Source organism: Dunckerocampus dactyliophorus, chromosome 3 (genome assembly GCF_027744805.1).
Source record: "Dunckerocampus dactyliophorus isolate RoL2022-P2 chromosome 3, RoL_Ddac_1.1, whole genome shotgun sequence".
Taxonomy (NCBI): domain Eukaryota; kingdom Metazoa; phylum Chordata; class Actinopteri; order Syngnathiformes; family Syngnathidae; genus Dunckerocampus; species Dunckerocampus dactyliophorus.
Genome location: NC_072821.1, coordinates 9,443,378 through 9,469,356, shown reverse-complemented (window position 1 = coordinate 9,469,356; position 25,979 = coordinate 9,443,378). Strand labels below are relative to the sequence as shown.

General features: G+C 40.2%; 1 protein-coding gene across 3 annotated transcripts; it reads left to right on the top strand.

Moving 5' to 3' along the window:
* The first annotated feature begins 2,137 nt into the window (after positions 1-2,137).
* Positions 2,138-25,076, top strand: fam120b (family with sequence similarity 120B). Of its 3 annotated transcripts, XM_054771209.1 has the most exons (16): positions 2,138-2,221; positions 2,449-2,562; positions 2,782-2,972; positions 3,134-3,267; positions 5,711-5,833; positions 6,046-6,237; positions 6,309-6,567; positions 8,394-8,577; positions 8,670-8,774; positions 9,010-9,182; positions 10,535-10,627; positions 13,178-13,384; positions 13,767-13,908; positions 16,637-16,895; positions 16,964-17,059; positions 20,080-25,076. In XM_054771209.1, exons 2-15 carry the CDS (start codon positions 2,451-2,453, stop codon positions 17,031-17,033), a joined length of 2,244 nt encoding a protein of 747 aa, XP_054627184.1. In that variant the 5' UTR covers positions 2,138-2,221; positions 2,449-2,450; the 3' UTR covers positions 17,034-17,059; positions 20,080-25,076. The 3 variants fall into 3 exon arrangements, with proteins under 3 accessions (XP_054627184.1, XP_054627185.1, XP_054627186.1); XM_054771210.1 differs by having other exon boundaries at positions 13,770-13,908; positions 16,964-23,778; XM_054771211.1 differs by having other exon boundaries at positions 16,649-16,895; positions 16,964-23,774.
* Positions 25,077-25,979: the final 903 nt, after the last annotated feature.

The window sequence follows — 25,979 nt, the reverse complement described above, 5'->3', positions numbered from 1 at the left end:
ACCAAGCTAAAGAAAAAAAATTGGTATTTTAAGGTGGAATGGCTGGCTGAGTGAAAAGTGTGGACTAAATGAGTGGCTTAATCGTACATGTGGTACTGGGGCATACTGTACTTTTATTTTAATGGCCCGACTTGTCGAATACAGGAAGTATTGTTTGCTATGCAGAGTTTGCACAAGTGATGCGGAAGGTGTTTTTTTTTCAGTTGAGATTTTTTTTAAATTCATTTTTCTTTAGACAAAAGGGCCCCACGGTGGCCTAGTGGTTAGCATGTTGGCCACACAGTCAGGTGATTGGGAAGAAATGGGTTCTAATCTCCGTTGGGCATCTCTGTGTGGAGTTTGCATGTTTGCATGTTCTCCCCGTGAGGGTGTGGGTTTTTTTTTGTATTAGGTTAATAAATTGTCTCATAGGTATGAATTTGAGTCTAAATGATTGTTCTTAGTGTCTATATGTACCCTGAAATTGACTGGCGATCGATCCAGGGTGTACACCGCCCGGGATAGGCTCTGGTGAGGATAAGCGGCATAGAAGATGGATGAGTTTAGGGCTGCTGCAAAACAGAAAGGAAATAAAAGTATGCATAATTTAAAAAATAAATGGTCAAAAAGGAAAATAAAATGATAACTTAGGTTTTCCCTACAGGGTTCAGCTCATTAATTGGATGAGATTTTGAGTTGATGAGTTCCATGGCTTGTTTTTTCTGAGGTGGACAAAAAAGAAAGCTACGTTGTGAAATCCGCCTTGCTGACCTTTTGAACTCACTCATATACAAAGTACCACAGAAAGGAAGTTGGACTGCTTCAAGTTCTCAGGTTTTGGACAGGTGTGATACTACAAGTGTGCACAGCGGGCGATGCTGAGCTGAGCGGGCTGCTGAGTTTGAATCCCTGTTTAGACTGTTGACCCTGTGCTTGCATGGGTTTTCTCTTTTATCCAAGTACCTCCTCCCATAGTCCAAAATAACGTGTGTTGGGGTTAATTGAAGACTCTAAATTATCAAAAGTTGTGAATGTGAGTGTGAATGGTTGTCTGAATTTGTCCCCTGTTATTGACTTATTGACTTTATTCTAAATAAATTGAAAAATGTATAATTAATCGGTATCAGAATGAGCAGCATAAAACCCTGATCAGAGCATCCCTAGTTGACACAATTCAACTTGTTAGACAATTCGAGCACAAATTAGTAAAAATTCATAGGAGAGGCAATATTTATCACCAATTTTACCTTCTTCATCTGAAGCTGAACTCTCATGTATTCACCTATTATTATAAGAATTGTAGTCACAGTAATGATTATGAGATTGAAAGGGTAGAGCCTTAGCATGAGTTGAAACCTCATCGCTCCTGATCATCAACATCTGTTCTGACCCCCTAATGCCCCTCTTTTGTCTTGTATTGTTATCGTCCTGAAGTGTGACTAACACTGTTTTCTCAGTCATGTTAATGCTGTTCTGTAGTGTACAGTATTGATGACTCTTGTAGTCTGCCACACCGATCATTAACTATTCAAAAAGAAACCATAAGCCCTCTGATTGACAACAAAATGCCCTCATGCCTGATGTTGTCCGTTGGCCATAACTTTTCAGTGCATCATAGAGTAAGGGAGGGGGGGGGCAGATTTACAACCCCGCTCCTCCTTTTTTGAAGATCAGTTGACTGTGAGAGGTGGATTGCCCTCCTCGTCCACAGAGCATCTGGCTGGGGAACGACAGATGCTGACAGCTGGACTGACAGCCAGCATATGTCGCTCTCTTTATTTCTGCTAAACTCAAACAATAGAGTGGAGGGGACGGGGGTGCATTGTGTGGAAGGTAGACCTAATAGCTTGTGACTTCAGAAAAGAGCCTCTGTTCTCCTGGAGAGCAATTAGTCTGTCTCTGATCCCAGCCTGGAGAGTTTATGGATGGACGGAGTGCCACAAGACCACAATGGCCCATTCATATTCATGCCACATTAAGAAGTTTATTATTCTTATGTAATCTGTCGCATCTGTAGTTATTATATTTTATATTAGGTGCGCTTTTGTAGGTTTGCAGGGTGTTTCATATATTAATTGGTTGCACTCCCCACATCACGGGTTTAAATTGGAAGTGCTGGGCCGCATACGCCGAGCACGTGAGCTTTGTTTTGCAGCGTCATGACGTCACGCGTATAATCCAGGAAGTAAGAACGCGTCAATACAACCCGGACACACTGCGTTGTTCTGCTTAACGTACTGAAGTAAGTGGCTCGCTAAACACGACAGAAGTGCAACGGCGACAACGTTTCATATATCATGAGTTAGCTTGAAGCCGAGACAACAGTGGCGGTGCCGTAACTAACAAAAGGAGCACATTGAGGTTGATGCTAATTGTTAGCATCAAGAGGAGAGGAATAGTAAACAAGTAGCATGATGTGAAAACGTCTCAGTACCACCAAGTAACAGTTTTTCTGCTATACCTCCGCAGAAATGGGAGTAAAAGGGCTTCAGTATTTCATGGAGCGCTGCTGTCCAGAATCTTGCGTGACTGTCAACCTGAGAGACATGGCCAGACGACATCTTTCCTCTGACAGCACGACCAGTTGAGTGCATTTTTAGCTCTGTTTTATGTAAAACTGGCTTCTCAACATCACACCATGTTGTGGAAGATATTCCCAACCAATGCAGCATCTGATATACAAAAGTATGATTGCATGCTTACTTTATGTACCTAAGTTATTATGCAGCAACAAGAAGGTACAATAATCATTCTATCAACTTTAGACAGCAATTATTTACAGCGTATTTCTTTTTCTTGCAGGCCCCACACTCGTTGTGGATGGAATGGCCTGCCTGCGCCACTGGTACTCCTGTAAAGACTGGGTGTGTGGGGGTCAGTGGAAGGAGTACATGCGCATCCTGAGTAGCTGGATAGAGAGGTTTACTTCTGCAGGAATCAAACTTGTCTTCTTCTTTGATGGTGTGGTTGAGGAGAAGAAGAGATCTGAATGGGTGAGGGAAGAAACTGGAAATCTGAGCTGTTTGGTACTGTTTACATGAACAGTGTCCGTTACTATTGTACCTGTAATGGGTGGTGCCTGCTTGGGACACTCGGCAGTACGCCACCTGTTCAACTTTGTGTATAGAACCATTGTTTGATTTCTGCTTTACAGGTGAAGCGGAGACTGAGAGTGAACGGGGAGGTGTCTAAAGTATTTCGTTACATTAAGTTACATGGAGAACAACCGGGCAAACCTCTCTTCTGTCTGCCTTCTGGCTTGGCAACATTCACACGCTTTGCCCTCAGGTTTGCTTTTAGTGAACTCACCGTACAGTCATCCCTTGCCACTTTGCGGTTCGAATTTTGAGGCGTCACTCGATCACGGTTTTTCAAAAATAAATTAAAGAAATCATGCTGTTTTGTGGTTGGATATGGCCTATTATTAGGGAAAAAATGCATATTTTAGCAAATGTTGTGTATTTTTTGCCTAAATTAAACGTTTTCAAACATAAAAATGGCTAAAGGGACAAATACAAATATAAGGCATTCCAAAGACGCATTCAAAGACGTTGATGATATGTAGTATTCTACACTGGTCATTTGGTGTCAGTAATGTTGCTCTAATGTTGCTCTAACGCACGCACTAGACTTGAATGCTAGAACAACAGGCTTTTTTTGTAGGTCTGAATTCGGTCATATCAGGCACAATTATCTCTAATAAAAGTCCCTAATAAAAACATGGGCTCCTATTGTGGCTGTAACCCAGTGCAAGCTGAAACTCAACACTGAACCCCCTAACATCACTTCCTGTCCACCCGTCACTCAGCTCCACTAGGGAACACATTTATAGCAACACACACGAGCATGAGTTGTATTTATGACTTATTTACTATTATTATGTGTAATGTAATGTGTAATATAAGTGTAAAGGTGACTATAGTGAGTTCATATCTATAGGGTTGTAATAATGCTAAAAACTGATAGGGATGCTCCAATCAGTATTTTATGCTGCTGATTCCGATACCGGAGTTCAACATAACAAAATTAACAGAATAAAAGAATACACATAAATATCTTTATTAAATAGAAATCAGTCCTGCTTAAATTAAAACAGAATAAATTAAGTGTCCAGGTTGCAGTGGTCTCCAACTTTCATTACTACTAGAGCTGTCAACAATTTGCGTTTGATTTATGGCTGGCAACATTTAAATTGTACACTATTTACTAAGCAGATCTCCACTCAAACAGTGTGGCCATCGTCTTTATGCTATTTTGTGCTCATTTGTCATTATATAAAGGTATAGAGTCTGAATTGAACAGTTATAATAAAAAAAACTACTGTGAGTTGAAGCAAATATTATTTGACCCTTTGGTGAGCTACTCAAAATTAGCTGATATAGTATCATCATTATAAGGCTAGACACACATGTGTTTTTCATTAAACAACCATACACAAAAGTGTTTTGAGGGTAAGACATGAATAGTATAATGACAACAAGAGAGCAAAATTGTTCAGTGACACTTCAAACAGTTAGTATGTACCTCATGAACGTGATATCCACTTGTAGCTTTCCCGTGGGACAAAAACAAGCTCCAAACGAATCGCATTGCTTGTTTGTTTTAAAAACAAAATGCCACTGTGGTTAAAAAAGTCACATTTGGAGTCTGAAGACAAGAAGCTAAGCGGATAACTCTAGCTAGCGAGCTAGCTAGCTGTTGCCAGTGACAGCTAGGCAATGCGTGTAAACAAAGATGCAAGATAAGTGGAACGGCAATACTTTTGATAAGGGAGTGATCAAACACACTGGCATGGATTGGCGTAGCCTGTGTCAAGCTGTCAAACTGAGTCCATGAGGTTTTACAGACTATCTTTGATTCTCGCGGCAATACGGGACAATGTGCGTCCATTGTCTGTTCAATATGAGTGTTGGCAGCTCTACATGACACAGCAAACATGTAGGGCTTGCTGCTGCAAGGCGATAGGTTTTTGTGATCGACTGTGAACAGCATTTATTGGCACATGCCAATCACAAGGTTTTCACGAAAATCGTCTGATATTGATCGGTGGCCAATCGATTGGAGCATTCCTACTAACTACGAAAATATTCGATTTATAAATAAGAAATCAGATTTCACGGAAATTCACTTATCACAGTCGGGTCTGGAACCAGTTAACCGTCATAAGCGAGGGATTACTATATACATATATAATAATAATAATACGGGGTTTACACAAAGTGTCAATTAAAACAAATACAAAAGCAACTGATTTCTGGACCAGTGGATTGGAAGGGATGGCCCAATTCTGAAGCCTCCTCATTCACCAGATAACACTCTGCTGGACTTCTTTCTATGGTGTTGTGTTAAAGATATCATGGAAAGAACAGTGATACAGGACATCAACCACCTGAAGCAAAAGATCACTAATGCCATTGCCGCCACTGATGAGGCTATGCTACAGTACCTTCTTGATGTGCTTTGTGCAACTCATGGTGCCCATATAGTATTAAATGAGGCAAAACAACTTCAATATGTAAGCCTCATTTTGTAATCATTTCCAAATATTTGTCTATTCATTTGCTTTTGTAATAAATGTGTTAAATTGTAAAGACATTTTATGGACACCCTGTAGATGAGATGTTTCAAGAATAATTGATTCATTTCAAGGTTAATGCTTTCAACATTACACACAAGTTATGGTTGATCAATGTGTTACAAGTTTAATGTTTAATATATATTTTTTTGGCAGGTCATTAGGCCAGGAAGTGTTTTGCTCAGTGCAGGAGGCTGACTATGAGATTGCCTGTTATGCTCGTCGGCATGGCTGTATGGGCATTTTGGGACAGGACTCAGACTTCATCATATATGACAGGTTAGTTTTTTTATTTCAGCAAAGTCAGCTAAGTTAGGCTCCAGCTCACGCACAATGCTGAACAAGGATAAGCGGTTGCTCATGATAGATAGACCAGGTCGTCCAGAAACCGGAAGATTGGCGGTTCGATCCTCGCCCCCTACTAAAATTGACTGGGGGAAAAATGCAGATAAGCAGCCAGATTTAATGTATAATTTTTGTTCTTTTTACAGTTCTCCTTACTTGTCAGTGGCGAAACTGCGCTTAGACTGCCTCACCACTGTCCTATACGACCGACAGAGACTTTGCCGAGCCATTGGGTTATATGTTAGCCAGTTACCAATGCTGGCCTGTCTCCTGGGTAACGATGTAGTACCAGAGCAGCGGATGCACACTATCAGGAGCAATGCTATGGGAGCATACAGGTCTGTTGCACTTTGACACTATGATTGCAACATTAAAGGATTAAATACACAAAAACATTTTTTTTCCTCAGAAAAAAAAATGTTGGAGCACTCCAGGAGCAGATGGTGTTTGCTGTATCCGAGTTTGTCAGCTCTTTGTGGGGCAGAGAGGAGAAAGAGACTGGGCTTATCCCTCAGTCTCTGAACCTGCCCGCTGCAGACAGATTTCTCCTGGAAAAAGGGCTTTGCTCTTATTTGCTGCCTGCACAGGACACTCCTCAGCAGGATGACACAGCTCCTCTCACCTCTGGCCTTGGCTTTGAGGAATATGTCAGTCCAGAAATATTCAAGGTATGTATTACTCAATACATACATACACATGTACACTGATACAGTATCTTATGGAAGTGAACCCACCCATGACATTTTAGCAACCATGTTAGTATATCTTCTCAAGGGACAACAGTGTACAGTTTTTACAGCAGTCCGGTGCAATTTTGATTGTCATCAATTCATTCCAAAAGGTCAGACTAAAACCCAATCTATCTTTCCCATGAGAAATTCTGTTAATCTAATTTGTCCGTTCACAACACCCAAAAATATTAATAATAAACACATTTTTACAGAGAACAATTCCAGTTTTAAATGTGTAAAGCAATGCATAATACATACAATTGATGGCTGAAATTGAGAAATAATCTAAAGTAGTGGTTCCCAAACTTTTACAGTCGTGTGCCCCTTCAGAAATTTGACTTGAAGTCATGTACCCCTACTGCTGCACACTTAAAAAACATAAACCATTTTTCCATTTCATTAGATTGACACATTAAACATGATTAATTGGTTAATTGATTTTATATTAAGTAAATCGTGCATGGTGACATTTTGATAAGTTTTACATGGTAAATGGATAAGATGTGAATTTCTCTTGGAGATGAATAAAGTATCAAAGTATTCGTCCTGCATATATTTTATTTCAGCTGGATGTAAATGGGTTGAACTGGAGCTTCGAATTTGTCCACTTCGAATCGCTATGATTTAAATATGCATATTAATTTGATACCAAATTGAAAGGGAAATTTGAACAAACACGCTGAAGCAGTATCCAAAGTGCAAAAATACATACAAGCAGCAATTTAAAAACTCATTTTCAGGGGAATCTCCACTCTCATCATGACACGCACATACATTGACAGGTTTTCACAGTGCGGGGATTGGAACCCCAATATAAGTTAAACCTTCAAGATTAAACACTATTAATACACAACATATTCATCAAACTTACTTATTTATTCATATAACTCACACAGAGCAATGAATAACTTCATGCCTTGTCTACTTCCTTCTTTCGCTGATGACGGTGAGCTCTGTCCTGTGAAGAGTTCAGGTGCGCTCGTAATTGTTTTTCATTTTCATTCACGTACGCCCGATGACAATTGGCGTAACAGTGGGGGTACATGTACCCCACTTTGGGAACATAGGATGTAAAGATCCCTTTTAACTTTATTGACGACTCTTGTTAGTGAACACCGATGAGTGGTGGGAGGAGGAGAGGGAACAGAAGGAGACAGCGAGTTGTTCATCGTTCTGTGTGTTTTCTGAACAAATAAACCACCCACACATGCATGACTATTGTGACCCGACATTAAAAAAAACACAATCCATTATTCACAGAGGCACTAAGGCATAGATGCTTTGTTTGGGCACTCGACTAGTTAGTTAGGCACTGTTTGGCCGTAAGATAATCGAGACAGCGTATGAAAGCAAGACATATTTTTAGCAATCATTTTCAACAAAAACTGGGGTGTACTAAAACCAAGGATCTATTGTATAGTTTTACTATGCGCTATAAATGACTCAACACAGCCATTATTGCCTTTCCTACAGTCAAGCATGGTCTGTGGCTGCATAAGTTCTGCATGAATTCCAACATGTGGGGACTGTGGGGTATTCTCAAGCAGAAGATGGAGGAGACAATATTGGATGTTTGTTGACATATTTTCAGAGGACAATAAATAAAAGTTTTCCAAGTTGTACGCTGACAACTCTATGAAGTTATAGCCTAATATATTTTATATCCTAATCTAAGTTTCATTTCTATTGTATGACATGACAAGTGTATGTATTGATATGGTCTGGAGAGTACCAACCATGTTTCACTTTTTGATCTTTTGTAGGCTTGTAGAGAACAACATGTGTCTGCAGATGGTTTCATGGTTTACAATGTTTTGTGTGAGGGACTGATTGAATGTAGCAACAGTCTGGAAGATGAGGAAGAGGATGAACTGCCACCTCAGGCTGTCATCTATAAGCCCTGCAGGCAACACATTTATGGTCTGCTGCTGCTTAACAGGGGTGATGGTAAGATAGCGTACACTAATGTCTTTGTTGCTCAATTGGACTCCCACGTACTTGCACCTTAAAATCATTCTCAAAACTTCATATGTTTCTAGACAGTGGAACCGAGGAACTTCCAGCCATCAGAGAATGGTTTGTCTATCCAGGCAACCCACTGAAAGAGCCCCACATGGTCCAGCCCGTCCCCGTCAGCTTCCCATGTACCTGTATATTAATTTTGAAAACACTTGTGTCTTTTGTGAATGAAGTTTTTTTTTTTTTTTAAAGTTTGGCAATGCTCCAAGAAAAATGGAACTCTGTAGTTGTTGACCACTAACTTCTGAGGGTCCACAGCTGTTTATGCCGAACATGCTCCATACATTTAATACTTCTGTGCTTGCATTTTTTGCTTCCAAACAAGTTCTGTCTCTTTTCTTTGTCTGTCTGGTTTTGTAGGTGAACGGCCCAGTCTACATGTTCTGTGGTTCGGTTCTGGACCTGACGTTTCCACTCTTCGTCTGACCAGCTTCTTTTCAATATTCAACTGCCTGGAGTTTGCCGAGTGCTACGGAGTCGTTGAAGACACTCTCCTTGCTGCTCTTTGTCTGGTTACCTACATTGCCCTCCAGGTAGTACCGACTTTAAGTTTTTTAGCAGAAATGTTTAAAACCGAACAGTAATGATTGTTAATACCATCCCTTTAACCATCCATTTTCTTGCTTATTTGGGTCATAAGAGCAGCAGTCTGAGTAGGGATGCCCAGACTTCCCTGTCTCCGGCCACCTGCTCTCATTCCATTGAAGGGATTAGAGGAGTGTTGTTAATATCCTTTGTTCTTTTCCACTAAAGTACTTTACATCAAAATATCAACTTAGTATTGTAATAAGAAACATTAGGACAATACAACAAGGAAAATATAGTAACTTATAGTTGTTCACTTCCTGTGTTTAACAGGTACCAGTTTACCAATTTTCTAAGGTGAATAAAAAGGATGGACAAGTTAGATAGTACAGTTGTTTGAGCTTGTGGATAACTTGTTCAGTGACACAAATGGATTTTCTGTGTGGCCCTTATATTACCTTTTAATATTTAAACCAGTGCTTTGTGCACAGCAACAGTTACAAAGTGCTTATTTAGTTTTGTTTTAATGGAACATTTCACAATATAACATATCACATTATCAATACACAATATCTTCACTTGCAGATGCACCTGTTTTGCTTTGTCTCTTTGAATTGAATAACAGTGTTGTTGGGTTTTAGTGTTGGCCAAGATAATGGTTGTGTTTAAAGTGAAATTTGGGTGATTGATGTGAACGAACTCCAAAAACACCAAATTTATTTGCTGACACATTAGTGAGGGTTTAGTTTGGGACTTGCATCTGTGACAAACATATTACAGTTGTTCCAATCTTTTGTCAGCATGTGATGTTAAACATTCGTCTGGCTTGATAGCTGCCATTATCACCCAGAGTGACCAGTTTAGCCCCAGACACGTCAACAAATGCACTGATAAGCACCCAAATACTTTATTTCTTAATTTATTGCACATTCAGGCATCCAGATTAATTTTTGGAGCCACTGTCAGCTACTCACTTTGTAACCGCAATTTAATTGGACCAAAAAACAACATCCTAACAGAGGGGCAGCTTGTTAGAAAATCAGTTAGACGAGTAGACAAGCAAAGATGAACGGACGAGCCGACAGACAACAGTGGCTGCTGTTGTCTGACGGCCACTGCATTCACATTCGCTCGTCACTTGTCTGTTTAAATAGCTGGAGGGTTTGTTTGTTTTGAACACGCCACACACATACACAGACACTGACTGCCTTCTTTGCTGCATTCAGCATTGTTACTTTCCCCTGTTGAGGACAGACCAAACAAACGGACCCTCACGGAAGACACACAAGGGTGTGTTTTGAATTGGAAAGCCATCTACTACGGTAAATCAAATTATATCTCCCTCTCTGTCTTTGTGTAGGTACCGTCTTTATGTTCAGAGGATGTGAATGCGTACCTGAGTCAGGCTGTGTGTCTGAGCCTGAAATCTCCACAAGAGCTTCAACGGATCAAGGTCAGACACATACACGCTTCTTGCAACCAGTCCAATTCGTGTTGCGTTTCGCAATGCATGAGCACAATGGCCCTGTGCGCTTGACTGTAAACATGCACCTCTTTCAGCAAACACAGCTCCCAAAAGGTTTCCAGTTAGGGAAAATGAAAAGAAGAAACGCATGTACAAAAAACACAGATAAGGTCCTGAATGGGGATCTCTTAGAGAAAACAAACAAACAAAACAATTAGGAGTGGGCTTGTTATGTAAATTGGGTTATTTTTATTGTTGTATACATTTAAAAGATTTGGATTTACTGTTGCACCATCCACTTAAAATGTATAAAGTGATAAGATGAATATAGACAATAGATAGATAAATATGCGCAATGGTCAAAACATTAGGTATATTATAATTAGCTGTATCAAATAATCTACCTCAACAAAAACAGTCGTAAACAGTTTTGATTGATTGATGATTGATTCAGGTTTTTGTGGTTGTAGTTTACAGTAGTTTAGCCCTACACTTTGTCATGTTTTTGTTACCTTATTTCGCAACATGAGAAGGTCAAAATAATTAAGAACTAATCTATGACTTATGCAGTGCGGTTGTGTACCACGACAAACTATTACCACAATAAAGTGGTTTGCTGGTCTTACTGTAGATAAGGTGGAGCTGAAAGTGATCAGTGTAGATTTACCTGTACACACAACACAAGAATAGAACAGACTTGTAAAGGCTCTCCATTGTGGCAGACGTGTGTATTTGTTGTAAATGTATATTTATTGAAGTCGCTGTTGGGGCGTGTGTTCACCCTTAATGTAAAATGAGACGAACCATTTGCCTGTGTTTGTTTTTAAGGGAAAGGGGTTGTGGGTAGGTTTTGGGATGCCTTGGTTTCGTTGCAGCATTCCTCCCCATGGGACTATGGGCCTGTGTGTGTGCGTGTGTGTGTGTTTGTGTGTGTGTGAGAGAGACGGAGAGTCGCCCGTCTGTCTTGGTTGGCGCTCACCACATGGAGCTATTTACATCAAACACACATCGCCCCACTGAACTCTTAACACACGCGCACACACACACACACACATGCACAGCGTTCTGTCCTTTGTGTGTTCTCATATTCTTATTCTTTTTACTCTTTCAGTCTCCTTTTGCCTCTTTGTGTCTGTTTGTTTGTGAGCGCTTCAGGCTGTTTTGTGCGTCTGTCCAGTGCTTCATTGTTTTCAGTGTGTGAAGCTGTGTTTGACTGGAAGCAGGTGACAGACAGGGCTGAGAGAATGCGTGTGTTCGCTATCAGAGTTATCAGTGCTATCATCCAAAGGGACAGGTGAGAGCATAAAGTGCGTGTGCGCCCGCACACACAAACAGGCACAGTGCCAACATCTGCCTGCCATTACTGACTTCTGACATTGCCGTTATTTTGCACTTTGCCTCATCAATGTTCATTTATAATATAATGCAACCTAGTCTTTATCAACTCATATGAAACTGCAGCAAATCACATTTTTTAACTAAATTCGTATATTTTTCCACTGCAAGTACAAATTTAAGCTATTGATTCCTTGATATTAATCTTAAAATTAAGCTTAATCTTAAAATTATCCCCGAATATAATAAAAAAAGCTATTTCACATGTAACATTTGTGGATAAAAGATGTCTTACTGTTCCCATGGCTGCTTGAAAATGCTGTGATTTGAGATCATGTGTTTTATGTGCCATAAAAACAGGATAGTTTGCCTCGTAGCTGGATCAAGATGGTTTATTCTCATTCTTACCATGTAAACATGAAAAATAAGGAAACGTAGCACTCTTTATACTCTTATTATAGTGAAGTCTTGGAAAAAATTATTAGACCACTTTGTTTCTTCAGTTTTTTGTTCATTTTAATGCCTGGTACAATTAAAGGTAATTTGTTTGGACATATATAATGATGACAACAACAACAAAAAAAAGAGTTTAATTTAAAAGCTAATATCTAGCCATTTCCAGGCTTTAGAATGAATAAGAAACTGAAGAAACAAGGGTGGTTTAACAATTTTTTTATATATTTTTTTTGTATATGTAATTGTGGGCAGTCACTAATAAAATAAATAAATAACCAAACCTGAATAAATACAAATATTTGTACAGTTTTTAGAGAACAGCAGTAGTAATGTAGACTGCACAGTGTATCAGTTTGGTAAATGCATACAGCCAAGCCAATATATTAAATACTCTGTGTTTTTTAAATGGTTAACTTTGGAAATTTAAAACAAATGCACATGACGCATCTATTTCCCTTTCATTTTTACTTCATCTGCTACAAAAAAAACACTTATGCTTCTGTTTTATTGTGATAAAGCAAAATTGTATATTTATGCAGCCATCAAGTTAGATCCTTACAGCATTTAAAAAGGTGCACATTGGTTGTTGCAGGAATGAAGAGTGACATGTGGCACCTGTCACGCAGTGTTGCGAAAAATCAAACAAAAACATCAGCCGTGCGTGCGTGTGTGCGCGCGCGTGTGTGTGTGTGTGTGTGTGTAACCAAGCAAATATAATTCCGACCTCTCTTCTCTCTGTGCTCTCAGCTGCCATTCCTCTGCACTCGAGCAGTCCAACTGGGCTCTCTCTACGTCCGAGGACTGAGCCACCTGCTGGGGGCTAACTGTGCCAGTGGCTGCCCGCTGCCCAGCGCCGCTTTCATGCCTTGGCACAGCTTTGATGGACGACTCTTTCACTCCAAATACCTGCTGGCACATAGCGCCATTGACGAAAATGTGCTGCTGGACAATCATGTAAGTGGAGACAGGAGGACTTTTTAGCGCATGCGCTAATTTGCAACACTTGTCCACAGGAGGCTGTTGAAATGATGAAAGTAATAAGAATAAAAAGAGGGAGAGAAAAAAGAAAATGCAGTGTACAATAACCTTACAACAATGAAAGAGCGGCAGTTAAAGTTATTATAAAGTTCTGTGACAGTGTTGATCAAAACTGAGCTTTATTATCTTTGTAAAGGTAGGATTTCTCTATGCGCCTCTCGTATCGGATCTTATTAGAATATGCATGTGTACCGAATGTTGTGGTCGGTGACTTTTGTGAAACAGGATGTGGGAAATGTTAGATCTCATCAGCAATGTCCATGTGTAATCTTATTGTTATTGTCTGCTTCCCTTCCAGCAGCCCAGTTTGTCCTTGTTTGTCCAACTGAGAGAGAAACTCATAGAAGTTTGCAAGAAGAGAAACAGAGTCTTGCATTCCCGACCCAGACCCAACAGGCTTGATCAGAGTCATAGAGCACAATACAGAGATGGACACAGAGGTGAGACATACTGTCCGCCCGACTAATCTTTTTCACCCATCTTTTGTTATATTCTCATTTTCCCTATTTGTCATTTCCTGTTTTAGCTGATCAATGTTAAAATGGTGTGTCTCAAAAAGCAAACACGTCAAACGAGTATAATAATAATTTTGCAACTGCCAGGTTAATGGTATCTATTTTATTTTGAGGTGGCCTCACGTTTGAGGGTCATCTGAGCGACGAGCACCGGAGCTGAAAATACTTCAGCAGACAAATAGAGAAACAGCATTTTAATATGACAGTGGTTGTAGTTCTCTGCTATCCCTCAATGAACCACATTACCCAGAGGGCTGTGCTGTAACCAGCTCCATGTGTGCTGTGGTCTTACACACACACGGCTTATGTGCACATGTGCATGCCTGGATCCAACACTTGCTTTGTCAGTGTGCTAGTAATAGCAGGTTTCTGTTTATAGTTTGGGAGCGCTCTATTTTAGGACACACAACAACAATGATTATAGGCTTCTCTCTCCATCTCCAACCCCCTCATGTATCCCCCTTAGCCCTGGGCACCCCTTTACCTCACTTGTTCCCATACTCTTCATCCTTTTATTTTCCACATCATCTTCTCTGTTCCCCCTCTACTACTCTTCTCCAAAATGTTGACACGTTCCACTATCCTCCAACTTCGGCCATGTCATTTTTAAAACTTTATTTAAATATAATCTTTGCGTTCCGGGGCCATTTTAACTTAAATCTGATTAAATTAGTGTTGTAGTACTGCTCTTTTACACGACAACGCAGGAAAACAAGTCTGGAAGTGGAAGTTTTAAAAACTGGTTATGTAAACGATCCCTCGAAATACATACTCCTAGATGAACACCCCACCCCCCACCCTCCATCCATGGTCCTTTGGGGGGGTAAAAAGTAAGACATTGTTTTACGAAATAAGCGTGCTGTTTACCAACAACATGAATCATATTATGCAGAGTTGATTGTTATGCTCATCCTTACTGCAGTCATATCATTGATGTCTTTCACATAACTAAAGTCTGTTTTCAAAAATACAAAATATTAGTTCTAAATACATATTAAAACCTCTTGGTGGTTAGTCAGCAAGCACGAGCCAACAGCAGCCTCGTGAAATACAAACCCGATGTTTTCCTGCAACACCCCCCACCAGCATGTGCCAAGTTGGTTTACCCCAAACTGTCTGCTCTTTACTCAAGTTGAGCTCTGTGGGTCTCAGGAGGATGTTTCTGCTTGCTTTAGATGGAAGGCTGCGCCCTCACTATTTCCATCATTACTACTGTGTGCGTGCATGCGCGCGTATGTGTACGTGCGTGAGAGAGTCGTGCTGGCGCTTTGTGGTGTCATTGAGGGCTTTGCTTGGTTTGTGTTTGGAATCAGGCTTGATGTTTAGTCCCCTCAGCAAATATCTCTCTGCACTCACAATTACTTTATGATTATACTGCCACACTGACTCTCCTCTTCCTTTTGTCCATAAAGACATAGTAGCCACCATATCGATGAAGACAACCTCATTTTAATGTGACTCGCATACACTGCACATCATTGCATTTCACATTCACATGCCTTTACTCTTACTCTTAACTCTTTTTTAATTTGTCCCCATCTTGCCCTTTACTCAAAAGTATTGGGATACCTAGCTTTTCCAGGAAGTAAAAATGCTAGATGCTCTAACAGCTTTGAGAAGATCAGAGGTCATCGAAAGAGAGTCACTGTTTTAGGCCATGTTCACATGAACGTGGATATTTTAAAAAATGCACATTTCTGCCAGTCCTATGTTTAAAAAAAATCTCCATCCGTACAAGTGCATTATGCCTCTGTTCATCAATAGAGTGATATATTAGATGTATAGTGACGTGTACGCGGGGGCGGACTTACCATTTGGCAAACACAGGCAATTTCCCAGAGCCCCGAGATTTCCAGGGGCCCCCGAACGTCTCATAAAAATGGATTATTGTTTTTTTTCTCTTTGATTGAAAGTACATATTGCTGTTTTAGTCTTAATTCACATGCTTAAACCTACATCAACATGTGTAATCTATCTTGATCGTTTTGACTTCCCTCTCCCCCCAAGGTTTGCCTTGGGCCCCCACATGACTAAATATGCCCCTGCATGTACGTTATCTGTAAAATGGGTGCACAATTACACGGACCACAGGACGCGTCATGAAAATTTTTTGTAATCATCTGTACGGGTTACTGCTACCGCTGTAATGAAATGAAATCAACATCCGTAAGTCAATGACTTCATGTTGTGTGATTTAAATGTGATTAAAAATTTTTAAAAACATGAGATAATGTCACACATCTCTTATGAACAAAAAGCTCTGTTTTACTCGTCCACACACAAACGCTGAAGCCAGAGTTTTTAAAAATCTTTGCTCTGACTGGAGTTTCCCAAAAGCTCAGTTTTTTATGGACAAAAACCTGTTTGTGTGTGGAAGAGAGGCCAAAAATATGCGTTTTTAAAATATCCGTATATGTGTGGACATGGCCTTAGTCCCAAAGGTGTTTGATGGGTTTGAGGTCAGGACTCTCAAGTTCTTCCACACCAAACTCATCCAACCATACATTTACAGAGCTTCATGTTTTGTGCACTAGGGACAAAAAGGGCTCTTCCCCAAACAGTTTGCCCAAAGCTGTAACGATAAAATTGTCTAAAATGTCTTGGTAAGATGTTGAACATGAAAGACGTGAGCAGATAAATGAGTTCTTTTCAGCTCGTATTTCAGGTGTTGATGACAACTGGCGAGAGCAAGGAGCAGCGACAGCAGGAGGATGGAGTGAGAGGGGACAATCAAGTGGTGGAAATGACAGAGAGACAGCGCAGCAGAGACGAGGACACAGAAGAGGAGGAAGAGGTCTTTATTTCCACTCTCACGTTCGTCCTCCCCCCACCAATGTGAACACGAGCTCTCGGCCAGAGCAGACTCACAGCCGATGGCGTCCCAGCACAGGGAGACACCAGCTGGCTCCCAGGTAAACATCAGCAGAAGAATCACCCCATTCTTCTTTTCTGTTCCTTCATGTGTCATTCCTCCTCTCAGATGGGGTCAGCCTCCCGCTCATGGAGCACAAGCCCACCCCAACAGAGAGAGCAGAGGAGCAGAGGATTAGAGTGCAGGACTTGAGGAGTTAAGAGGGTAGGAAAGAGTTGATGAAAGGACTGACGGAATCAATTCTCTGAACAAACTGATTAGCGAATTAGCAGTCAAGAATGTTTGTTGAAAGGATGTGGTAGGTGAAAATAGAGGGGATTAAGGAGAGATTAAGAACTCTGAAACCAACCAACATTGGTTAATTTGGACATGTGTTTTTTTTTTTTAGAAAAAGCCTTGTGTGGTATCAAGTTAGTCAGCAGACTGCTGACAGAAAATAGACCAGCAAGTACCAACAAAAATAAAAAAGCCACATCAAATGCACACTAACAATATGATAAATACTTAATCCCGTTACCTCTTTCTTAATTTCTTAGTTCAGAGTAAAAAGAAAAAATAAAAGCTGCTTTGCTAGAGTAAGACCGACTTTTTATCACAATTCTCCAATATTATCTTTTACTCACTACTATGCTGTTGATTGTTACACTTCTCTAAACCAGTACTCTCACACTACACTAGGTATGACAATCAAATAGAAAGAGAAATAATCCAATTGTTAACTGTTGCCATCATCAACCCTTTATTCAATGCAGTGGCGGGCGGTGAATTTGGTACCTGGGCCTTCAGTGGGGACTTAAACTGACTTAATCCACCTCTTAATACAACCATGTATAATTCACGTCACAATTACACAAACCATCAATGACATACAGGGTCCCCACAGGTCCTTTAAAGTCTTAAAAAGTCTTAAATACAACTTTCGGTTTTCAAGGCCTAAAAAATTTGGATGTCTGGAATATTCGAAAGGAAGATATTAAATTTAATATGGGAGCGAGCAAGTGAAATGTCATCCAGTTTTGTGTGTTTTTAACAGCAGTTTAATAAGTGACAAACATACCTTTTGGGGGTAGCGTTTGTTCTGTGCAGGTGTCATAGAAGAGTCAAGAAGTAGAAGTGAGTGGGGAAAGTTACGTTGTTAAGTGGATTCAATACATGATTGGACAATTTTGCCCAGTATTTCAGAAACAAAATCCTGAACAAATTGTAATGGCCGTGTTTGTGGTTAAGGAAGATGTAGTTTTTAGGAGATATGTCATCAGTACAATTACATAATCACGCTATAACTACTAATGGTAACATGGAGAAGAAGAAGATTATAAACTGTTGGAAGGAGTGAATTGAAGCGTGTTGGAGGCAGGTCATGTCAACATGAAGGAATATGAGGAGAGAAGCAGAAGAAGGTGATGTAGGACTAACAATAGACAAGGCAACAAAAACAGGATGGGGAGGTGTAGATTGAGAAGAGAGCAAAAGGGAAGACAAGTTTTAAATCAATGGTCTTGTTATGTTGCTTAAACCGCAGGAAACTAAGTTGGCTTCCGCTCTCTCTACTGGTGGGTGTGGTTCCTCCAGCAGCAGGGGCACAAACACACAATTAAGCCCATTTCAAGTCCTCCAGTCTGGAATTGGCTGATTAGCCCTTTCCCCTCCGTTGGTGGTCATTCAACAGGTTGTCAGATATCTTTTTTTACATGCTATCTGTTATCGAAACATTCTAAAGCTTTTTGAAGCCTTTTTCAGACAACCGCCTTCTGAATGAAAAGTATAATGAGATTTTGGCCTAAATTCTGACTTTACAAAGATTATATCACTCAGTTTGAACTGAATTGGTTACCTTATTTAGCTACAAGAGTCGGACAAAACATTAGAAACAGCTGATGTGGAGCAGTTGTACACCAGAGCAAACTACAAGCACAATAATAAACATATTGTTACAATAATACCTCTTTGACATTGTCAATCAGCACCCCTCACACAAAGCAACTGACCTGGCAACAGAAGCGCTCCCTCTCTCGTGGATTATTTTACAGACACACGCACAACCGTGGCACAGGCATCCAAAAATGTTTGTTGAGATTAAGCGGGCAAATATAACCCTTCTGTATTTACAGGATATGTCTAAAAATAAAAAAGTGCTCCCTTTAGCTCAGGCAATAAATAGAGGGAACAACTCCTACGGTGTGTGTGTGTGTGTGTGTGTGTGTGTGTGTGTGTGTGTGTGTGTGTGTGTGTGTGTGTGTGTGTGCATGCGTATGTTGTTGCCCACACTAGCAGCATGCATTTAATTGGTTTGACACTTTTTGGGAGAGGGCGTGATGGAATTTGTAAGTCTGAACTGATGATGCTTTATGTGACATGAACAACGACAACTAAGTGTAAACACTGTCATACATAGACGATGCTATAATGAGATACTGTCCTTTATGCCATTTAACTAGATTAATAATAGATGTCTACATCATTGTAGAAAATCAACCATTTGTTTAACGTTAGTCTTTGATGGATTGTTGTTACCTGTGTCCATTCTTTGCTCACTCCCTTCCCTCTTTCACAAGCCCCTCCTCCTTTCTCCTCTCCTGCCTGTGTCCGTGAATGAATGCACTTTGACTAGTGGAACATATGCTGCTGGTTGTTCAATACCCTCCCTCTGAGCGGGGGCACATCCGTGCATGTGTGTCCGTGTGTGTGTGAGAGAGAGAGAGCAAGAGAGAGTGTGAGTGTTTGTGTGAATGATTGTCGTGGGTGTGTTTGTGTGTCTGTCTTTGTGTGAATGTGTGTGTTTGTGTGTGCGTGCGTGCGTGTGCATGCGTGTGTGTGTGTGTGTTCATTGAAACATGTGCCTCCTGTTGCACATCGGCCATCTGTTCCTTGAATGGACTGATGGAGTACTGCTGTAACCATGGCGATGGGCTATTCAGTCAAATAGCCCATCAAACCACCCCTGGCTGTTTGTGTGTGTGTGTGTGTGTGTGTGTTTATGTTTATGTTCAGGAATTGACTGGCAGAGTGGAGGAATTCCCACATGTTGATGAAAGCAGGCTGACAAACTTAATAATTTAAATACGCATATTTTTTACTACAAGGTCAAAAGAGAAGCGGGATTTAAAATTTTTATGTAATTAATCGGACTTATATTGATGACATTTGCACAATACAGTACATATGTAAAGTAATGTAACCCTGCTGAAATAATGGCTTTAACAGAAGAAAATATATTTTTTTAGAATGGCCAAGACAGTGCCCAGACCTAAATCTAATCGCAAATGTGTGGAGCGGCCCGAGGGAGGATCTACACAAGAGATGCCCCTGACGAATTTGGAGCATTTTGCAAAGAATACTCGTCAAATATTGTCAAGTCAAGATTGAGTGAATGTTCCAATCAAAGTATAAAAAGGTGCATTTCCAGTGTGAACAACTACCTTATTGTATGTTTGGTATTTTTTTTCCTAACATAATTGTTTAATTTCATAGATATTATTTCATTATCTAAATCATTTTGAAACAATTAATCATGGTGTTTGTTTTTTTTAATACCAGAAGGTATTTTGCCAAGGGTGTTTTTACTTTCTACAGCCTGTGTCACTCCATCTCTTTAGGGTTTGAACCATGTAACAATTGTGTACTTTTGAAACAGAGCAGCAGAAATTGCACGCAAAGTTAATTTAGTTGGTTAAACAGAGGTGAGATTTATTTCAATAATATCTGCATTCATCAACAATAAATGTGACACTCATGAACACAAGCACACAAACAGCAGCAGGACAACAGTGAAAATGAATATTGAGTTTCAACTGTCTCAAACCACTGGGCTATTCATCTGCACTCTCAGCAGCCCCACCCTTAAACACACACACACACGGAGCACAAGCCCCATTTACCCCTTACACACTGCACACACACCCTGCTCCACCCAATGGTCCGGGGTCTGCTGGCCATATGTCAGCCCATCTCTTGTGAGACACCTCTCCTGAGACCCTGAGCCCTCTTTTGTGTGCGCGCATGTGTGCGTGGATGCGTGCGCTAATGTGTTTGCCATCTTTGCTCACAAGCCATCTCTAAACCGCTGTCATCTAGCAAGTGTTTGAGTGCAACTGACCGCACCACATCTGCATGAATTCAATACTTGTCTAATTGCTGGGGGATAAACACTATTTTCCAGTAAATGTGTGTTTGGACTTGAACCTCCTGGGTCCCTGACTTTTTGCTACCCTGCAGTACATCATGGAATACAGTAGAACCTCTGAAGTGGAATACAATCCGTTTCAGTACAATGGAAACAGAACCCATTCTAGGGCCAAACTATCACTATAAATGATATATTATTAAATAATAAAAACATTTATAAAAATAATAATGAACAAAAACTACTTACTGTATAGGCAATTTCATAAGTAATTTATACATTTTAATAGTCTTGCAAGTTTAAAAAGAAGTTGACCACCGCAAATAATAAAATGTTGAGTACACTGACACAACAGCCGTACAAAATTTTAGTTTTATGTCTTTGTTTTTGTGGCATGTTTTTCCTGATTATTTTGTTTGAACGACAACTTGTAGAACTTCAATTTGACTGTAGGTGACGCTCTCTCAGTGGCAGGTGGTGCATTTGGTATCTACAGTAGGCCTTCAGTGGGGACTCAACCGACTTAATGCACCACTTAATACCATTGCTATCATGTCACAATTATATAGTCCATCAGTAATGTACAAAAGAGCAATATTTCAAGGTGCGGTTTTGAAGAGCGATAGAGGCATATTGGTATTGGGATTGAATACCATTATTGCCCTTTATCTTTGAATAAATTGCGCCTGATAATGACTGAGTGGACGACCGATCACCGGTGGAAGCTGTCTGTACAGCATCATCTGGAGCAGTTCAGAATAAATATTTGTCAATCACATGACAAAAACAAAGACTCACCAGAGTATGCTCCTTAGAGCCTGTAAGCGGGTTGTACTCGTAAGCACTGTTCCGGAAGTGTCGAACAAACCTTTTCTGGGCTGAGACAAGCTAACTAGCTTCGAGGTTGACCGACCTCTCCTTAAAATGTCCAGCTTTTTTTTGTGGAAAAGTCTGCCATGAAAATGGATTTTTAATAATGTCAATTTTTCCTCCTCCTCCTCCTCCTCCTCCGTCAGCAATTGTGGATGTTATTGTGGTAAAATTGCGCTACACACTATTCAGCTTGTCAAACTTTGCTTTCTTTTGCTCTGCTCAACCAAAGAAAGGATGGAAAAATCCTGACGTTATTGGGGCTAGCTAGCTGGCCCTGGGAGGCAAATCAGAAATCTGGTAAAGAAATAGCCCCATTGCTAATACTTTTTAAGTGACATCCGCCAGCACGACTGATTCTGAAGGCCCCTCTACATTGACATGGCAGCACATAGAAGGGCCTTATACAGCTAAAATATGATTGGACAATAAAAATCTAACATACATGTGCTGGAAGTAGTGCAGCCAGTGGTGCAAAAAGTGAGCCGGCCTGCACTATATGGGGTGCCACGATAGAAGGGGCACCAAAGCGATGGGGAGGAAATTATTTCAAGTTGGCATTTTCTGTGTTTAACAGCTGTTTGTGCATGTGTAAATGATATCAATAACAGAGGGACATCACTGATTAGACGCCCCTTTGCTCCTTCACCTTCCCTCCTTTTACCTCCCCCATACACACACACACACACACACGCTATGGGCGGTCCACTGTGCGCCCCCTCGAGCACATGCTGGAGCACAGTTGTTTTCATTTAAATCGTGTTATGTAATTACAATTAAATTGTTCATGTATGTAAAATAATTAAATAATGCATACTTTATATTTAATTTTTTGTTTTTGATAGAGCTGATGACCTGTCCGATGTAATATAAGTCTTACAACAGTCCATAAATAAAAAACATTTATACACGTGAACATACGCAGAGGCCCATTCCATATTGTGGTGTTTTGTTTTCAAGTCCTATTACGATGTCGGTTTTTAGGGTCAACCAAGCTAAATTCTTTCCTATCTTGTCAGCCGCTGTCTCCGCTATCTGGCAGCACATATGTGCTTTTATGTCGCAGAAAATTGCACTTTTGCTGTCATTTTGACATTTGTTTTCTCACTGATAATTCAGTCACTATTTTGCAATCGACTTTCCTCATGCTGCAGCTTTTCTAAAGACTTCTGTTTTCCCTCATTTTGAAGCTTTGAAAGTGCTTCACAGGAATGTATTGCACCCACTGTAAATGCAACATTGCCAGCCAATGTGATCACACCTTTCGATCAGAGGTCACAGATGTTGGACCTGAGAGAAAACCTCACAATATCTCTTCTAGTTCATCCCAAAGCTCTTTGATGAGTTTCTTCCACACCAAATACATCTAAGCATTGCTTTATGGACCTTACTTTGACCTCTGGGAACAGAAAGAAAACTTCCCACAAAGTTGGAAGCATGCAATTCTTTAAATCCATGTGTTTTGCTAGTAGACAACAACACCGTGAGGGCCAGATCCCACATGGCATCACTTTCACTAATCCTCATTCTTTCCACACCTTTAACTTCACTTAAGCAGTTACTTTTCTTTGTTTTTGGGGATGCTCTGTAAACAGAGAACCACAGCCTGCATGCACACAAACATTTGCCATTTGCAGCAATTTTGTACTGCTCCCTTAGAAAACAAACAACCATCCATTGGCATCTTCACAGATGTCTTTTGAACGTAAGCTCCCACTGTTCAGCGCACGCAGATTTGCTACATTCTAATCTAGCAGCAGTGTTACAAAATAATAAATTAACACTGCAGTCATCCGCTTTTGATATATATAATCATAATAATGGAAGTAATTATTATTTTTAAACAATTATTATTGGTGCCACAACAACATATTATTATTTTGAGAACATTAATTACGTACCTTAAGAAATATTCAAATAACCTATCAATTTTACACATTTGCTGTGTCCTATGTGTATTAAAATTCTCTTGTCACTGGAAAATTCAGTAGTAAAATTCAGTGCAGTACACTTTTTATCTCTATAAGTCTCAATTTTAAAGTGGTCTTTATATTTAAATGATAACATAATTTGTTTTAACTAATGAATAATGGAAATCCAACCCATGATTATTATTTTCTTTTAAAATATGTGTGTGTGTTAAATCACCGACACAGCATATTTCCTCTCACGTTCCAAAAACATGCATGTCAGGTTAATTGGTGACTCAAAAATTGCCTATAGGTATGAATGTGAGATTGAATGGTTGTTTGTCTATGCTGTATGTGTCCTGCGATTGACTGGCGAGCTGTGATAGGCTCCAGCATACTGTACCCGCGACCCTAGTGAGGATAAGCGGCATAGAAGATGGATGGATAGATGAATCACCTTTAGAGATTATATTTTTTTTTCTCAGTAGTCTCACTTTTAAAACAGTCTTTATATTTAAATAATTATAGTTGTATTTGACAAATGTACACTCCTGATCAAAATTTTAAGACCAGTTGAAAAATTTCAACAATTTCCATTTTGCACTGCTGAATTTTAAGGAGGTTCTATTTAGAGCTTCAAAATGCAAAAAGAAGAAAAAATGATTCAAAAACATCTTTGAGTAAGCTATTTATTGCAGGTGGTGAAGATGGCTTCATGGGGGGCATCCACTGTGTGGAACTGATGTCCGTTTTTGTAAACTTCCCTTCAACATCTCCACAAAGCCAACTGCTGTTTGGCACCCCTGTACAACCTGAAGCTCCATTGTTCCATAGGAAAAGGCACCACCAGATCAGGATGGCGGCCCCTCCAATGTGCCGTGTGGAAAGCATCTCAGGTGGGATCTCCTTGTCATTCCCGTAACGTTGGATGCCATCAAGACGTCATCGTCAAGGTTCTATTTTTTCTCATCAGAGAATAAAACTTTCTTCCACCTTTCAATGTCCCGTGTTTGGTGCTCTTATGCAAATTCCAAACGATTATTGGACTGCACCAGAAACAGCCTTCATTTGGGCCGAGGATGGTCCCGTGTCTTGACCAATCGGATCCTCTACCTCAGGGCCGGTGACATTTTTTGAGGTGTACCACTTGACTTTTTTGTTTCATAACGATCAGGATCTTTTAAGAAGTTTAAAATGACTGTCTTACTTCATCCCACCTCAGCAGCATTGGCACGCTGCCAGAGGCCTTGCTTATGCAGCTCAGCAGTCTGACCAGCTTTTTTACCTCGACCATTTTTATCTGAACGGTTTCACTTTTAGAGAGCTCTTTATATTTAAATAACTATGAAATAATTGTATTTGACAAATGTAGTTTTGTTAAAATGTGTCACCTTTACAGAGGTATGATGGATTGTTTCAAATATTGTGATGCCAAGATCATCAGAGCAATGGATCCTGTTTCTCCATGGATTGTTCCCTTTAACCAGATCATGCAATGCACAGACTGTAGTGTGCCACCTTTCCATGGCATTCCTCTGTTAATGCATGAATCATGACACATTCTCCCCACCCCCGACCACCCCAAGCTCCTGTTCTTGTCTTTGTCTTTCCCACTTCTCTGTCTAACCTCTGGTAATGCTTTAAAGCTGCACAGATGTCTTTCTGCTGCGTCTTCCTCTGAAGTGCTCCATGGGTCACATGCATGAAGATCTAGGTTAACAAACAGACAGATTGGGGAGGTGGGTAAAGAGGGTCATGGTCAAAGGTCGGCATAACAGGGAAATCCCAGAGGTGCCTGCATTGGGCCAATCATCCTCCTTGTCAGGTGACTTCTTTAAGAAAATCTGCCTTATCTAATATACTGGGTTTCCTCAAAAAGTGACCTCCAGTCTAATACAAACCTTGTCTCAATTAATCATCCACTTGGCAAAAATAAGCCTCCAAAGCCTCTTTTTTTAACCTTAGTGGCCTACATTACATAGCCTATCTATAACTGCTGGGTCCGTTCCAATTCTGTTGCTAACCAAAACAGCAGCACCTACAGAGGCACGTTAACAGTCTCCCAGATGAATTCAAGTGTGAAGTCTTATCAGCTGACACTCAGATGTTTTAAACAAGCTCTCTCTGCTGTATTAAAGATTACCTTACCTTATGTGAAGTCAGCGTGCCACTGTGTTAATTCCACAGTTTTGTATTCCTCCATTTTTATTTTTCGAGAAGC